The 16,702-nt window shown below is 47.7% G+C and overlaps 1 protein-coding gene across 3 annotated transcripts in view; it reads left to right on the top strand.

Moving 5' to 3' along the window:
• DIS3L2 (DIS3 like 3'-5' exoribonuclease 2) overlaps window positions 1-16,702 on the top strand; it is a 202,211-nt gene that overhangs the window by 154,302 nt on the left and 31,207 nt on the right. For all 3 annotated transcript variants that reach the window (XM_085325058.1, XM_085325059.1, XM_085325060.1), the window contains exon 15: window positions 6,510-6,589. In XM_085325058.1, the coding sequence (XP_085181184.1) occupies window positions 6,510-6,589 (80 nt within the window). The remainder of the gene's footprint in view (window positions 1-6,509; window positions 6,590-16,702) is intronic.

The following is a 16,702-nucleotide window of genomic DNA, read 5'->3' as shown; positions in this document are numbered from 1 at the left end:
AGTTCCATAACTAGGTGCTGGGATTGGCCAAATATCCACTATCTGCAAAGCCAAAAAAGAGGGACCACCCCAAGCCAGTGTGAGAGCTAATTAGCTGGTCTGGCAGCAAGCTTCCGTGTGTCTCCTCTTTCTGCACTTTAGGACTTTTAGTCTTTCCTTTATTAGCACTGCCCTGTCCCTATCACATTTGCTTCTGGAGAAAGGGACAGAGACAACCAAGAAATGCAGTCTTTACCCAGTGTCCTTCTCCAGCAGTTTCAAACTTCAGTGCAAATAGAAAACTCTCTGGAACRAGAAGTGCTTCGGATTCAAGAGCAGTTTCTTTAAGTGAAAACACAGCTGTGAGGTTTGCAGGCTGCACTTCTGTAAGGGCTCGTCCAGTCGACACAGCCAGCCCTGCTGCAGTCCTTCCAGCACGCAGGAATTGGGAAATCCATTGTGAACAAGATTGAGTTTGATGGCCTGTGTGCAGGCAGATGGATGTATTTTTAAGGGATGAGGTGCCAGAAAACTCTGTGATTACGTTACTGGAGCACGGCTCGTTTTTTGTGGTTTTAAAAGTGAGTGTCAGGACTTCAAGGTTATTTTTTTTCGGGTCAAAACCGAAGTTTGGGCGGGGCATAAAAACCTGCTTGATGACTAAGTTTATTCTTAAAAAGCTTTCTAGAGCTTGCTGGAGAGGGGAGCCTCTATTCTGAGAGGGATCTGATACCACTCTTTCTGGGCTTGCTTGCAAATGGGGTTAAAATTGAATGAATGCCAACAGTAGAAGGGAACCCATGCCTTCCACAAGCCTGGGTATAATCTTTAGGTTCAATCCCCTGTTTTTTGTCTTGTAGGCTCACGTTCTGCCTCTCCTCCTTGACCCTGGGTGAGCTCTTGCTGCTTAAATAYTCCACCACGCTGATCAAGTTACCTTGAGCAGTATAACAAAGGCTGGCAGAAACCAGCCCTTAAGTTACCCCAGAATTGGGACATCTGAAGTGTTTGGCCTGGTTACATAGTTGAATTGATAATACTTCTCTGATACTGTGCAAGCGTAGAGAAAACTTTCTGTCTAATGACGGAGGTTTGCTGCTCAGAGCCAGGGCTGGGAACAAGGGGGATCCAAGCCAAACCATTTACTCAAGGGGCATGCAGAATTTGCCCAGTCAAGTCAATATAGGTACTGGCAGTATTTCAGGAGCCAGAAGGCTGCTCTGTAGGCTCTCTCCTCATTGGAGCTTCCAGGCTTTATCACATGCCTGGGCCCCTAATTGCTGCAAGTCTGAATTTTCTTTAAAATGAGGATGGCTGCTGGCTGCACCAAAGTCCAGGCAAGCCTGGAGGTCCACAACAGCGCTAAGCACTGTTCTCCCTTTCTAAAAAGCCTCCTTATGGCCTTGCTGGTAATGGAGAAGCTGCGAGGTGTGCACTTCACCTACACCCTACCAAGGCCTGTCTGCTTGGAGGAGGGCTCTGGGTCTCTGCAGGGACCGGGCAGCAGAGAGCTGCTGGAGGGTGCAGTGAAGGGTAGGTGCCATGAGCACCTCTGCTTTCACTGGTGTCTCATGTCTGTCTGTGCCTATGCTCTGGTTTAAGATCTGCTTCTGGGGAGCGTGTGGGAACTCTTGTATGCCCAAGAATGCATGAAGTATGTCAGCATCTGATGGACAGCATTGCGGGAGGAACAAAAACCATCCCCACTGTCAGCCAACTGCATCCGCCCCTAGGTTTAAAGGGGTAGGAATAGAAAGTGAGTGGATGTTACCGTTCTGGAGAGGGTAGCCACTGCATGAATGAATGTTATGTGCCATTCTGGATGTGACAGTTTTAGTTTGGGGAATGCATATGCAAGTAGAAAGCAAGGGGCAGCATAGGTACTGGTGTGCTTTGGCATGGCCTGATCTCTCTGCATGCAACCCCCTGTGCAYAGTGACCGCTGTGGACAGGAGATCACTTTCCTCAAGGAGGAGACTTTGCCTTCACCTCAAGGCTGCTGCATGCACCACCAAATATTACTGCATGTGGGCCGTGTGCTSTAAGTTCATCCCCTTTCTCCATCCACCAGTGACTGGGTTGTGTTCCTGCAGCTACTCAATACCACCAGCGTGGTATCCTCCTCCTCTGAGGGAACTGTGTCCTGCCTGTCAAACAGGACCTTCTCCAGCCTCTGTGAATTTCAGCACCCTGCTCCTCTCCTGTTTGGATGTATTGCAATTGTGTCTGATGGTGAGAGAGCCTATCCATCACTGTATCCATACAGATCCCAATTACTCCTTTTGACAGCTCTTATTCACACACCTCCCTATGTCTCTGATGGGGCTCGCCTGGTAGGCAGCACTCTGCTCTCAGCATGGCTACGTTCCAGCTCCCTTTCCCATGGTGTTCACACACACACCATGCAGAGTGTTTCTTCATGTGCAAAGCTGTTGAAGTGGAAAGGGCTCCTTATTAGCATGTGAGCTTCAGGGCTGTGCTACCAAAGGGGGCAGTGCAAGCCAAATGACAAGGCAATACAGTGCTCTGGGAAATTTCCTCTCTCCCTTCTCTCCCAGTGAAGCCTGTCAGTGTCTTGTAAAATGAAATCATCTCATATGTTTAATGTTGAGGATCCCCTGTTCTGACGGGTCTTCCTTGTGATGGAGTCACYCTGTACTTGCATTTAGGTAGGAAACACCAGTTCCCCAATGCCCCTGCATGCATAAAATTATGTATTTTGAAAAATGATGGCCTTTCCTTTGTCTTGGTATTGAATTGTTGGCTTTATGACAAATCTTTGCATTCTGACAAGGAGCACTGTAAAAGAAAAGGAGCTTCAAAGCAGCATGCTGTGCTGGAGCGATTGTCATATTGGTTAAGAGTTAGAGCTGGGTCGGAGAGGGCATTGAAAAAGCCTGTTTGTTTTGTAGATCCTCATGTGTCTGGGAGGCTCTGGATGTCTTGTGACATTGCTATAACTGAAGTTAGATGGGAAGATTGATAAGGTGCTTAATAAGCTCCTGACATCTCCTCTGCTCTCCTCAGCCTTGCACTACAACCTTTTTTAATCAGAAGTACACAGAGATTWTGCGATGTGGTTAGTGGAAGAACGCAGGAGGAAAGGATGGCTACTGGAGGTGGGACCAGAGAGAAGCGGCGATGCAGGGCACACAGAAAGCAGGGTGGGAGCTGACAGGAAATGATGCTTGAATTTGGTTCTCAGAGAATTGTGGTGCAGGCACCTCATAGACTGTTTTTACCGTGAAAGGAAAGATCTGTGGAGCAGATTTTCCAGAGCGCTAAAGGGCCCAGAAGCATGAGCACCTTTGTAGCTGAACACRACCGTGCAGAGGTGAGCACATGTCCAAGGGTAGTCAACGGAGTGCTCAGCCTCCTGTGACTCAAATAGAGGGGACACACRAACAAGATGTTGGGACGATGGGTGCAACCTTTTCAAGCTTAGTAAGAAGCTTGCAGTCTCTGCATCCCAGTTTGCTTCACGGTGGCACTCAGATGGTCCTTCTCTACCTGCTCTTTCTCTACCTCAGGATGAGGTTTTTGCCTGTGGGCACCCTGCTCCCTGCAAAGATCAAACATGACCAACAAAGGTAGTCAGAGCATCACAGAGGACAAACATACAGCCAGAGCTTGACTTTTCATTGATGAGCCTGTAAGGACTCTTTGCCTGGTGATGACCACAGACACCCTCTCCCCATTTCCAACTGACCATGACAGTGCATCAGCGAGGCAGGTCTGCAAGAGCACGGTTTTGTGCATCAGGGGCATCACATCTGCCTTGAACAACAATGACCAAGAAAGACCTTTAGTTACAYGCCTCTCGACCCTGGCATTTCTCTGAGTAGGATCCTCTTGTCACTGGGCCTGCAGCAGGATGGYAGCATCACCCTCTTGCCTGACAGTATGGCTCTAAAAGGTCAAGCTGCATACAATCCCCTTTACAGAGGCCTTACTGGCACTGGCTGGTAAGCAGAGAGGTCTGAGTCTGCCAGACAGGGTGTGTTTTATTTATCTGGAATACCATAAGCAGAGACAGAAGGGTTAAAATAACAGAAACTTGAAAGCACGTTATCTTAGGGAACTRTGATCTTTCCTTTTTGGGTAGCAGGTTCCATGGGCCCCTGTCCCCCAGATAGTGGAAAGGTCACCCTTCCATACCTGATTCTCTACATAACTTTCCCTTGCGGCCTGTCCAAACAAGGCTGTTTTCCTTCCCAGCCCTTTTCCTTCCTTCCTTTCCGCTGGACTTGYCTCCTTGCACAGAGCTGGCTCCAGCCACAAGGGGTACAGTGGGGGTAGATCCCAGGTGTGCTGTAACCAAAAGTGCTCAACTAGCTCAAACCCAAAGGCCAATTAACCATGAGAGCTGTCAGTGAGAGGGACTCAGGCAATTCTGCATTTGTGCTTGTCAAAGTTGCCTCAAGCTTCACACGTGCAGTTTTGCACTTTCTTTGGTGTTTCTCTCTAGTAAATCTGCAGTGTGGTACCCTTTCCTCCTAATGCGCAACCCCAGGAGCTGTGACTGAGATAACTCAATGTCCTTTTTGGCTAGGAGATGCTTTCTCTTACTCTAGCAGGAAAGCTCTGGAAAACCTGGCTCAGAAGAATGGATTTTGGCAGTTTCCAGTTCCTCCTTCAGTTCATCAAACCAGGGCAGCTCGCTTGAGGGACGCTAGTCTGCATAGAGACACCGTTGTCCGTACTGTAGCAAGGCGATCACTTGCCTCCCTTGGGGAGACTGCTCATTTCTTACTCATCTCCTGCTCCCATGGGGTAGCTGTCATGTGTCATCATAGCATCTGGCAGGAGCTACAGCCTCACTGAGAAGATGACTACCTGGTTGGCCCTACTAGTCCTGCCTTGGATACCAGTCTCGAAAATGGATCTTAGCAATATGCTAAACAGTAGTGGAGATCAGAGCTTGGAGGAAGAGGTAGCTGTTGAGAGCATAACAGGTTGCCATCTATACAACAGTATCAATTATGATTCTTATATCGTGGACACACRTGAAGTATGGGCGTGTGTTTCACAGTGGCTTACAGAGTTAGGGGCATGAAAGTCAAGAGATCAGCTGGATTTGGCCCCAGCTGGGTGCTCAGTTCATAACTCTGTATTCAGGATGGTGAAGTTTTCAGTGGTTTTGTGGTATATAATTTTGCGTCAGCGAGAGCACAGTGCTTGACTTTGTCACCCTGCAGGGAAGGGAAAATCAGTGTACCGTCTAATGATTCAGCACACAGGGATTCAGTGCACAGGTGCTGGAGGGAGACGTTTTAATTTGATGTTCGTTCCTGAACAGGCTATTAATTTGAATTAGCAATTTCACTGGAGTCTGGAGGAGAGGAGTCTGTGATCAAATAGAGTCCTCTCTCCATTACACCATAGACCTCTCTCTCCTTCCTTCCCTCTTTAAGAAGGTCAGACCCATCATAACAAACCTGCTTCCAATTTTAACCATTCTGATGGTCTTTCCTGACCATTTCAAGAGTCCTGCACAAGCCAGCAGTGGTAATGGCCCTGYCATTAATGGTCTCTCCCTGACCCAAACAAAAGCTGAAGTACTCAGTGCATAAAGATTGGAGCTATCTCCTCTGAAGGTCTGAAGGATGCTGCCGCTCTTACCCAGCCTGCTCTGTCCTAGTGAGAATCTACAGCCTCTTTGTAGGGCATGGGGGGCTGCAGCCCTAGCATGGGAGTACTTTTCGAGGGCCTCAGCAGCTTTCTCCTGGGTAAAGAGGGTCTGCTCAGATGTGCCCCCATTTTAAGGGTCATCCCTGTGCTGTTCTCCAGGCAGTTTAGCATGTGAAGTCACCGGAGACGTTTTCATTAAAAAAGTCTCCCTGCAGAGCTGTTCAGTTGCTTGTTGAAAGAGGATTAATTTTTCTCCCTTAAATAAAATGAGCTGAAACTGTGTTTGAAATCTGAAAGCTCTTGCTGAATGCCTTCTTGGAGCTGCAAAGAAAGCAGCTTCCAGGTCACATCATAGCCTCCTGCCGGACACTGATCCAAACTGCAAACCCTTCTAACAGCTCTTTAATAGCTCTGCACAGAAGGAAAAATCTGTCACCTTTCCCTGTGTGGTTTCTCCTCTGTTCTAATGCACTGGAGGAATGAGATGGAACCGGGAAAGTTTTCAGAGAAAGACTCGTGGGAACTACAGCTGCTGATGGAGAACACTCATTTCTTTAGTGTCTGAGGGGAACCGCAATCGCTTTGGTGAAGGGTGGTGTGTGTGGGTGGGTTTGGAGGGGTGAACTGTTATGACCCATGCATTTCAGAAGAACCACAAACACTTTATAGTAACAAAGGGTGGAAAAAGCGAGAGTTTTCTGCAACGCATGTGACTTTTCCCTGAGGTTTGGAACCCTGTGTTATGTTCCAGGCCACAGTGTTTGCGTGTCAGTCTCAGTGAGTTAGCTTTCTCCCACAAGTCGTGCTTGAAGTCGCTGTAATGACTGAGAATGCAGCCTAAAATGTTGCTTTTTCCCCCCCTCTCCTGTTCATTATCCCCCACCCTCTCCTCTCTGCAGCTGAAGCTCTCGTTTACGTTGGACCAGGAGAGTGGGATGCCTCAAGGCTGTTACATCTATCAGTACCGGGACAGCAACAAGTAAGTCCCACGGAAGGTTGCACACAGCAGATAGGGGAAGGTGCACACAAAGGAAACTGCCCTGTYGTCTTTCTTGCTGGCAGAGGTATCACAACTGCTTGTACCACTTAAAAGTAGATTAAAACAGGCTTCAGTCTCAACCTGAAACTGGGAACAGCTCCTAAAAAGGCCAAATCCTTCAAACTGCACAAGGCCCTGCTGCAGCGTTCAGAAAGCTAGCCTCGTCTTTTGTTTGGCTAAAAGGCCAGGTCTGGGTGCCATGCGCTCTGGCAGATCTGACTTAAGCTTTTCCTAAGGGTGTTGGCAGGTCAWACTCTGCACTGTTTCACGCTGGGGTGTCTCTGGGGATTGTAGGCTGGGGTAAAAGTCCAAGGCTGCACAGCCCCAAGGAGGGGAGCCCTCATCTCTGCTCAGCTGCGGAGAGACCCTGTTCCCCATCTGTCTCTGCCCAAGCTCATACGTGGGTTGACTGAGTGATCTTTCACTTGTGTGGGTACTACAGCCCAAGCACAACCATGCATTTGTTTTTATAAGATGCCATATGATACTCAAGCTTTAGATGTGTTTGGAGCAGAGAGTCCTTAATTTCTAGGTATTCTGCCTATTTTTACTAGCTGCTGTGCTGAATTGGCACCCAAGTTGTTTTTATTTCAAATCACAATCTCATTATCAAATTGACAGCAGCAGCACTACTCAGGATRTTTCTGTGTTTGCACTGGTTTGCTCTGCATGAAAACCAGTATGTCATGAATCCATAGCCAGTCACCTCCACCCATATAGTTCTGTTTCTTGCCAATTATTGCAAGTTAACCTAAAAAAAAAGAGCGTGTGTGAAACTGTTAATGAATGGAACACTGTTATTAGATCTGCTCTGAAATGCTGAAGAGAAGAGTCCCAACAAGGAAAACTCCATCCACAAATAGTATCTACCCCTTTCTAAGCAGAGAAATCTCCTTGTTTAAGAAGAGAGGGATCGTTTCTGGGGGAAGAGCTCAGTGTCCTTCCTTCTTGTTAGTGAACTGGCGATCCGCATGTGGTACACGGTTTTGTCCCAACTATCTCAGCCCCAGAGGCACAAATGAAAAGAGCTGATGTCTCCGGCTGCACCAGTCTAGCAGGTAAACATGCAGTTAAATGCAAAAGGATAAAATCAACAGGGGGAAAATGGAAGAATGTTTGGTTTTGAGGTTTCAAAAGGCAGTTGCACACAACGGACAGTGAGGGAGAGAAAACCCCTAGGTCTAATGGGTTTTGTTTTAAGGATGTTTGTAAATCCAGTGTTTCTAATTGTGTGGTGTATATCTCAAAAATCAGCAGGCGTATTTTCTGCCACAGACCCTCCTCTCCCCAGGCTTTTGTATGTGTTTTGTGCCATTGTTTGAGGAAACTCCTGGGATGGGAGTGGAGCTATTTTGTTTAAGCTCTAAGGCCAATAGCAATTCAGCTTGGAAACCTTGTTTTTAGCTGTGAATGGTCCAACATGAAACAAAGTAGCTGCAGTATGTTGGCAGCTGTTGATTTAGAGATGTATGGCTGTGACCTGCATTTCTGGCAACCGTGGGAGCCGAGACGCCCAGAGAAATGCCAGCCAGGATGGTGGATTAGAAAAATACGGTGGAGGCAAGATGAGTGGAATTGCAAGTAAACCCAGACTTTGTGCCTGTCTGACAAATCCAAGCTACAATTATAACTCCCTGCGGGGCCCTGTGTTTTGTATTTTATAGCTTGCTTAACCACCTAGGGGGGAGAGGGGAGCAGGATATCCATTCCCCAAGGAGAGCCTCGCTAAGTTTTAACACGTGCTTATCCCCCTAAGCCCTGTGCACGCAGCCCAGGGGCTCACAGAATACTTGTCGGGTGGATTGGAGCGTGAAGGTCTGCRCTATAGCTGATGTGCTCTTGCAGGTAAATTGCCCTTGAGGCAGACATGCTCATCCCTGGCCGTACCCCCGATGATTTTGGAGGCGTCCATGTGCACTGCACCTTGATTGCCGACAGCATCGCGTTTGAACAGCTGATAGTGCAGTGAAGCATTGGACTTAGTGCTGCTTTCCTGTCTTTCCCCTACCTGCYCAGCCACGCAGAGACCATACTTCTCAAGCATCAGTCTTTTATAGGGTTGTTATTCATAGCATAGCATGGCAGTTTTCATGATAATTTTTCCTTAGCAATTTTCCAAGTTAGATTGTAGGCCTTGTGTTCTCACAAGGCTAGACAGGATTTAACAGTACTGATCAGGACCCCTGGGGATAACAGCTCTTGTGCATTCTTTTAATAATGTACCTGGAAGTTAAAACAACATAACATTTGTGTCTGCACCCTGGTTTAGAGCTGTTTGCAGCCTAGAGGAAAGCTGCTGTCAATATGCTGTGCATCTCTGCAAGATCATTCATGGGAAAGGCTGCAAATGTGCGCCCTCGAGCCCTGGCATCCTTCAGAGCATCAGGTCTGTGGCTGATGGAGGGGACAGTGTAGCAGCAGGACTACACGTACCTGAAGCTCTTGAATGGTGGCTTTAGTAGGAAGAAGTGGATGTGACCCCAGCCRATGGGAACCTTTGTGTTCTGCGTGCACAGGGCTCTGGAAGGAGGCTCTGTGCCGTTGCTGGCCCCAGAGGAGTGTACCTTCCCCTCCAAGTGGCAAATGCTGTTCCAAGCTGCAGCCAGACGGGGCCACCGGAGAACAGTGCATATTAGCCTCYGCTCGCAGAGCAAAGGGCTGGAGTATTGCTGAAAGTGTAATTACCAAAGCAATTAAAATTTCTATTGCTTAGGCTGGAAGTGCAAGTACCATGCAGGCTTTTACAAGGGCAATCAGCTGGAGTTTGTTGCCTTTAAAACGATAAATCCTGCCAAGGAAGTTTGGCTTGCTCCCGGCAGCCGTTCTTTACCTGCCTGCCCATGACACTACGGCAGTGCTCGTTGGCACAGTGCTCGCCAGGCGCCCGCTCAGCTATCGCACCCGTGTGGGCAGAGCACTGCCTACCACCTTGCAGTCGCAGGGRTGAGACTAGGGGAACATCACTTCTCCTTTTTCCTGCTTAAACCCAGATGCTCTCCTCTCTTTAGCTGCCTGTCCTTCGCCACCCTTCAGTCTTTCCTGGCTCCAGAGGAAATTACTTGACCTCATGCACATGAAAGCAGTCTGCTTTCTGATTTTTGAGCCATGTTACTTGATTCTTACAATGGGGATAAGTCAGTACAATCTAAGGAGGGCAGGGCTGTTGCACTAGCTGCTCCAGGAAGGCTGACCACCACCAACAGGAGCCCCATGCTGCGACATGGGGTATGGCCTGGTGGCATGCGCTCAGTGATGTTCTGAACAGGAGCATATCATCCRCCTTCATGAGGCCCCCAAGCAGTCACACCTGTAAAACGAAGGTGTTGCAAACAATCCTGTGCTGTGATTGCCACAAGAATTTGGTGTTTAGGGTGAGACTGGCTTTCTACGGCTCCCTCCYGCTCAGACTGGATTTCTCTGGCCCTGCACAGGATCTAATTGCAAAACTCAGCTGGGCAGTAAAAGACCAGCCATGCTGTTCCTGTCAACCATGGCTCACTCATGAATCCTGTCTTGTGGCACATGCGTTCACCAGATCCCTGGTCAACACCGTGATATCAGCTATGCTGAAGTGCCTGGTGCCCAGTGCCAAGCTTCAGAGGCTCAGGCACTGCAGCCTGCTGGTGCATGTGCCTGGCCCATCCTTCCTYCTGGGGGCTGCTGCTCAGCAGGAAGGGCGAGATGGAGAAGGTTGTAGGTAATCGTGGAAGACTTCTCCCAGCACCAGTACAGGAAGAGCCGAAGCCAACTTTACATCCTCTGGAATAACTTAATTGCAGGTTTAGTCTTTTGGCTATAACCAAGGAGAAAATTCAAAATGCTTTCCATGTTCTCTGTCACTACTCAGACACTTCTTTGAAGACCTMTGAGTCTTTGCTCACCTGTGCAGAGCAAGCCCAACCCTTCARGTCCCTTTGCCTTTCCCTTGGGGCTTTCTGATCAGTGTTGCCTTTCTCAAGCGATGCAGTGTTCAGGGTCCTGCCATCCCAGTYGCGGAGCAGAGCTACTCATCGCTGTCATGATTCACGCTGTTACGTGGACCATATTTGTGGTGAGTTGTGATACTTCCTTACCACCCAGCTGGCTCTCCTCTGACATGGTTTCTCTGCTTCGTCAGTCTCTAGGTATTGGTCTCTTTTGTAGGTCTCTTCCTCGCATTGTGAATGACTTTTTTTCTGATATACCAGCTTGCAGTTCTCCAATGATTTTCATTTTAATTCCTTGCTGCAGCTGGGGTTTGTATCAGGATTATGAATTTGCAGTGGGGGCTTTCTTGTTCTCTTCAGAGTAATTTCTAAACCCAGAGGAGCAGYGTGTTGCTGAGGAGCACTTAGAGACCTCTTACAAAAGCAGCGTTGGAGTATTGATCATTTTTCCTCTCCAGGGACCCAGAGTGTTATAGACATAGCTGCTGTGCAGTGTAGCCACTTGCGGGCAGCACCACACAACTCTTTAGGATGAGATGTGAAAAATAGCTCCWGTTGATAGGAATAGCGGTGCCCCCTTTTATATAGAGATCAATGATGCCTGCTACATTGGATTATTGCTTTAAACACCAGGACTTCAAATGCCAGGGTGCATACACTCYTGACGCTGACAGGCTAGCGATGCATAATGCTGTTTGGGTTACCAACRGAGCTCGTCTGTGCAATCTTCCCATGAGGTGAATATAATATCTGCAGTGATGTACCCAGTGTTGTATCAGGAGAGCTAGCCTATAATTATGCTTGAAATGTTTGAACGGGTTATTTGTCACTAACGCATTAGCTCACTCCATTTATTGCTACCGTTCAGCACTGCAGTGGGTTTGGTGTAAGGAGAACTTGGAGGGGGGTGCTTTTTTCTGAATGCAGCAAAGCAGCATTGCTTTGGGGTTATTCTTTTTTGCTGGGAGAGCTATCACTTGGAGTGATAGGAACAGAATGTGTGAATGAGCTGACACAGCATGACTGATTTGTTTTCATGTTTGTCTCAGGTGCAACTCRTGTTGGACTTTAGCATGGACCTGGTTGCTTTGCAGTGAGCTGGCAGGTTCACCACAGTCTGTTTTGGTCTTTATGAGGAATTGAGGCTTTCAGAGCTGTTTGTCCGTGCAAAGGGCTGCCACACAGTTCACATGGTCTTTGGGTACCTCGCTGGCCTTGTTACATGTGGTTTCGTGGCATGCATCCCAGCAAGGGGATGCAACACTGCCTGTATCAGTGTGAAGGAAGTAAGTGCCTGTCTCTCCTGRCTGTGAGTAGTGGTCAGCAAATACATGCTCTATCCTGCTCTGACCAGAAAGGTTTGAGTGGCATCTCCTCTAGCTGTCTTGTGTTGCAGACTGGGATTTYGTTGGGGAAGTCTGCACGTGTGTAATCCCCTGACAGGCTTGRAGGGATGTTGTCTAGGAGGAATTGTTAGCCTGAAGCTTAAGAAATGCCTTGTTTARATTTCAGATCAAAAGAAAATAAATCCTCCGTTTCTAGTGTTGGATCTGCCAGCTATTGTCAAATTCTCCAAGGGGRGATTTTTACTTTAGGGTGCCCTGTTGGAAGAGCTGGCTTAGCCGAGATGRGGCAAGTCCAGGTACACTGCAGCTGTGTGACTGAGACACCCTGTGCTCGCTGATGCTGTACTCACCTCTGCACACTACTAGGTTTCAGGAAGCATTTTCCAAGTCTTGTTGCATTGCAGGTAGCTGAGCTGCTCTGTGACCCTTCCTTGGTGAGCTGTGGCAGCATTTGGTTGTCCTTGGAAGCCATAAGAAAGAAACAGAAGCACTTGGGGTAATTAAGCCTGTTTTTCCTTTGCTGAGTAGGAAGAATACCAGTTTGACTGTAACTTGCCCCTGGGTTTGAGACTAAGCTAGCCTACCCTGGGCTTAAAACACTCCCAAACTCTGGTGGAAGAGGTTTCAAAGGGGATGGCATTAGAAGCAAAATGCCAGCCAGGGTGTGGGGTAGCGCAACAGAGAAGATGCACTCTACAAAAARGGTGACTAAGCAGGCTGGAGTTTTTCTTTTGATTCAGTGTCTTGTTTTCTGTTTGACTCATTGGCACCGGACTTTATCCAAGTCAGCAGGTGATGTGTATTCTTCACCTGCCAAAGAGTAAAGCGTTRGAGTTGGCCAGGCAAGGCTGGTGAATTGTTCTGTCACCGTATGTGGAGATAATCCAGTCCTCCTGGCTTTGGCATAGGTTCAGTGTAGGGTAAATTGTTCTGGAGAATTAATCGGGATGCTGCACTGTAAAATTCCAGGGAAATGTAATCCTTCCTGCATGAGCTATGAGCTCAGTTTTCTGTATGCCACAACCAAAGTTTGCTGGGACATGTACTGTAAAATAGCCTTTGTCACCTGAGACTGAGCAGCTGTGGAGTTGTTCTTTCCCTGCAGAAGGGACCCCTTGGCGATTTCTGTCTGAGAAGGACAGGCTTTTGCCAAGGGCTCTGCCCACGGTACTGCTTAGTTGGTTTGTGCAGCACTGACCTGCCTCCTCCTCCTCCTGCCACACTGCTATTTAATAACAGGTTTTGCTGTAGAAATAGTAACTGCTGACTCCTTGGAGTACCACTGTGATGTGGGGGCTGCGAATGGAAAAGGTGACCAGAGAAACCTGCCTTTGCCTCAAGCAAGCAAACAGGATTTGGAGATGACCTGGCTCCTTCCAAATGAATGTCTGAGGCTTTCCTTGGCATCCTACACAATGTCCCACGTGCACCAGTAAATCTCTCTCTGAATCCTCTTGGGGTACCTGTGTGTGGACAGGCTATGTTTCTTCCTCAGTTGGGAGGAAGAACTGGGCTCTTAAACCTGGGCGAGTGCATCACCTCCTCGACCTGTGCTGAACCAGGGGAGTTTGTCTTCTCATCTATTTCAGAGTGTTTGYCAGAAAAGGAGCTGTGAAACCTCCTTGCCAGTGTTAGATATCTGRGTATTCAGTAGCAATCAAGTAGGTGAGAAATTCATCTGTAATTATGATTGAGTCAGTGATGCTGTCTCCATGTGTTATCCCTGGAGATCTGTTTACAAATTCATTTGCTTAACAGTATGTTTGGAAGCCCTTGGTATCATTTCAGCATCATTTCCTTGGCCTGCTGCCCAAGGCAGTGAGCTGCATCTGGGCTGGAATTGCTAACCTATGGATTTGTGTCTTTTTAGTAGTCTGGAGTCAGACAAGTGTCTGATTAGCCTATAGGAACATGGGAGAGGGCAGGTCTTACATGCGTAAGGGGAAATAGTCCTTTCACAAGAAGCTTCTCTCACTTTTGCCTTGAACYCAAGTTATTGGATTGACTTTGTGTCCAGAAGGACCCCTCGTGAGCTGAGATCTGGCTATAAAATTGCCAGTCATCCCTTCCTTGTCTCCAGACAGGGTCTCTGTGCAGTTTTTAATAACAAATATGGAAGAGGAGTCCTTGATTTGGCAAAGCTTCTGTGTTCTTGACTGTGTTGTTATGGGACTTCTCAATACTTTTTCCAGTAAAATGACTGAGATGTTTCTTTTTGAGCATTTCTCTGGGCCAGATAGACATGCTCTGCCAGCAGTATGAATATACCAAGGGTAGTGGTTTCTCTGGTGGGTCTAGGTTTTGCTGTCCAGTTCTCTCTGCAACATTACAAGCAGAGAGCAGTGGGACCAGAGCACAAGTATATGTGCACGCTTCTATCGCTTTGTTAGTATGTGCTTTAGATGCAAACCAACGGTGGAAGGTTGCACACAGCAGCAGACGGTGGAATATGAACAAAGACACTGAAGAGGATGCTGAGTACTCGGGGCATGTGTTGTGCTGACGGTAATCAAAGGAGCTCTGCTCAGAGATAGACCTTCCAGTCCTGCTCGCCAACCTGCTGTGTTAGATCTGTGCTTTCTGCCTCAAGAGAGCAAGGGCTTTCAGTGTGCCGTAGGCAGGGCCTCTACGGTCTGTTCAGCACTAAGTATTGTCATTCTGCRGGGGAGCAGCAATGTAAGCTGGAGTAACCGGGTGGATTGTCAACCAGCTGGGATTGCTCTCTCTTAAACAGCTACGAGCTGGAAGCTAAAGCATGTAGRCTAGAAATAAAGCGCACATTTGAAAGGCAAGAGAGATTAACCACTGGCAAAATGTGCCCRGAGGATTCTCTGTCTCTCAAGGACAAGAGCACACTTGTGGAAGATGCTTTAGACCCTACAGGGTAGTAGGTTATACAGAGTAGTAGCTACCTAAGCCCTTCAGGCAKAGGAGTCAGATGCTATAATAAGTCTCCCAGTCTGAAATCCTGGCGTACTGCTCTGTGTTGGTGTAAGGGATYGGCTTTGCACTGACACCACTCACTTTGCAAAGGTTTTGCCAACTGCCTGGCYTGGAAGAACAGGGGTTTGAACAGCTCTAAGTCCTGCTGAGTTGGGCATTCAACACAGCTTGTTGTCTGAAATGATGTCCTCATAAATTAAAAGGTGAGAGAGGAAGCCCCTCATTACTTCCTCCAGAGCAGCAAGGGTGAGGGATTTAACTTTTCTGGTTACTGCCTTGCTTTGTTCTGGGGCCTGCTGCTTTTTCTGCTGTTTCTGCAAAATTCAGGACAGCTAACTCTGTCTAGCAATGAAAGCTATTCCCTCCTCACTTCCCTCCTCCTTTTCCATTACTGTATCAGCAGGACTGTATTTTGTTGAGAGGARCTTCAAATCACGAGCATATTTCTAYGCTCCACTCCTCACAGTGTCACACTYGCCCTGAMTAGGGTTCCTATTGCAGCTTAGCACTTTCACCTCTTTCAATTTGCCATGCATTCGTCAATCTGGAGCCTAATGGATTTGTAACCTGGCTTTGCTTGTGTTGTCTGAGAGGTTCACGGCAGTGTAAGAGGATTTGGGCACAACTTGCTTTCAAGTTAATGGAAAGATCTCAAGAGGAGYAGAACCTGCTTAAGGATCTCAGCATACTTTGCATTAATGTTCCATAATTTTAATGGGAAATGGCTCTAAAGTCCTCAGATCAGTTTTGAACACCTTCAATCTTGTGTCCTTCACTTGYCTCATCTAAAATAGGGCTAAGCAAAAGTGTTCTTAAATGAAYAGCATCATTATTGGCCAAGAAACACTGCAAGTGTTTGGGCCTCCACTGATTTCTCTGGGAATGTCCAGTTCCCTGGAGATCAGTTGACTCCACTGGGCCACTCACCACACTCCTTGGGGCCAGAGGTCCAGGGTCACCTCCCAGCTTAGTTACTGTCTCTTACATAGTCTCTGGTAAGTCATGTAGCCTGTCTCTACTCCACCTCTGTCTGTAAAGCAGAAATGAGACCAAGAGTCCTATGGGAGTTTTTTTATGAGCATTTATAAAGAATTTTGCGATCATCAAGCAGGAGGGAATAGAAGAAAGTGAATTTTTGTCATTACTGCTCAAGTCTCAGTTCCTGTGAAGAGGGTGTGTTCAGCTCTGTTGCCTCGGATGCGATTACCTGCCATACTTCGTTTGTCTGGTACAGGTAGTCCTGCCTGTCAGCCTGTGGTGCAGAGCACAGTCTGGGTAAGGTCTTGTGCAGCTTTACTACYGCTGTGAGGCCATCCGTGGTACTCTTGGCACTGGTCTGGTGAGCAACTCTGTGCTATTTGTCCCCCCTCTCTGCCCTCCTGCTCCTCTGCTAGCTTTTGGACTGTTGAAGACAACAGTTATTAATTTTGTTACTCAGCATCTCTAGCTGATCAAATCACTGCTCATTTATGCCTCCTACAGTAGAGCTTTTGCCTCATTCTGGGCTGCAGGTAGATGTTTTGTTCTGCCTCTGCAAGCTGAGCAGAGACATATGTCTCTAGCTGCTCATCGCATCTCCCATCCCTCTGGTTGGAAGCCAGCCTTGGCAGATCTCTTATACAYGTTGGATCTCTGGTATAACCTGGTTTTGCTCAGACAGTCTGAGTTAAACAGCCTGATTTAGAGAAAGAGTTGATGCAGGCCCTACTCATCCCAATGTAAAGGGAGCAGCTACACATGCAGTTGTCCTGGAAGGTAAGAAAAGCCATGTTACCTTGACTCAAATGTCTGTGTAGTCCAATATTCTCCTTCTGACAGCAGACAAGAATGGATGATTG

Source organism: Rhea americana, unplaced genomic scaffold (genome assembly GCF_003343005.1).
Source record: "Rhea americana isolate MKP2758 unplaced genomic scaffold, rheAme1 scaffold_96, whole genome shotgun sequence".
Lineage (NCBI taxonomy): Eukaryota > Metazoa > Chordata > Aves > Rheiformes > Rheidae > Rhea > Rhea americana.
This window is presented reverse-complemented; position numbering and strand designations above follow the sequence as displayed.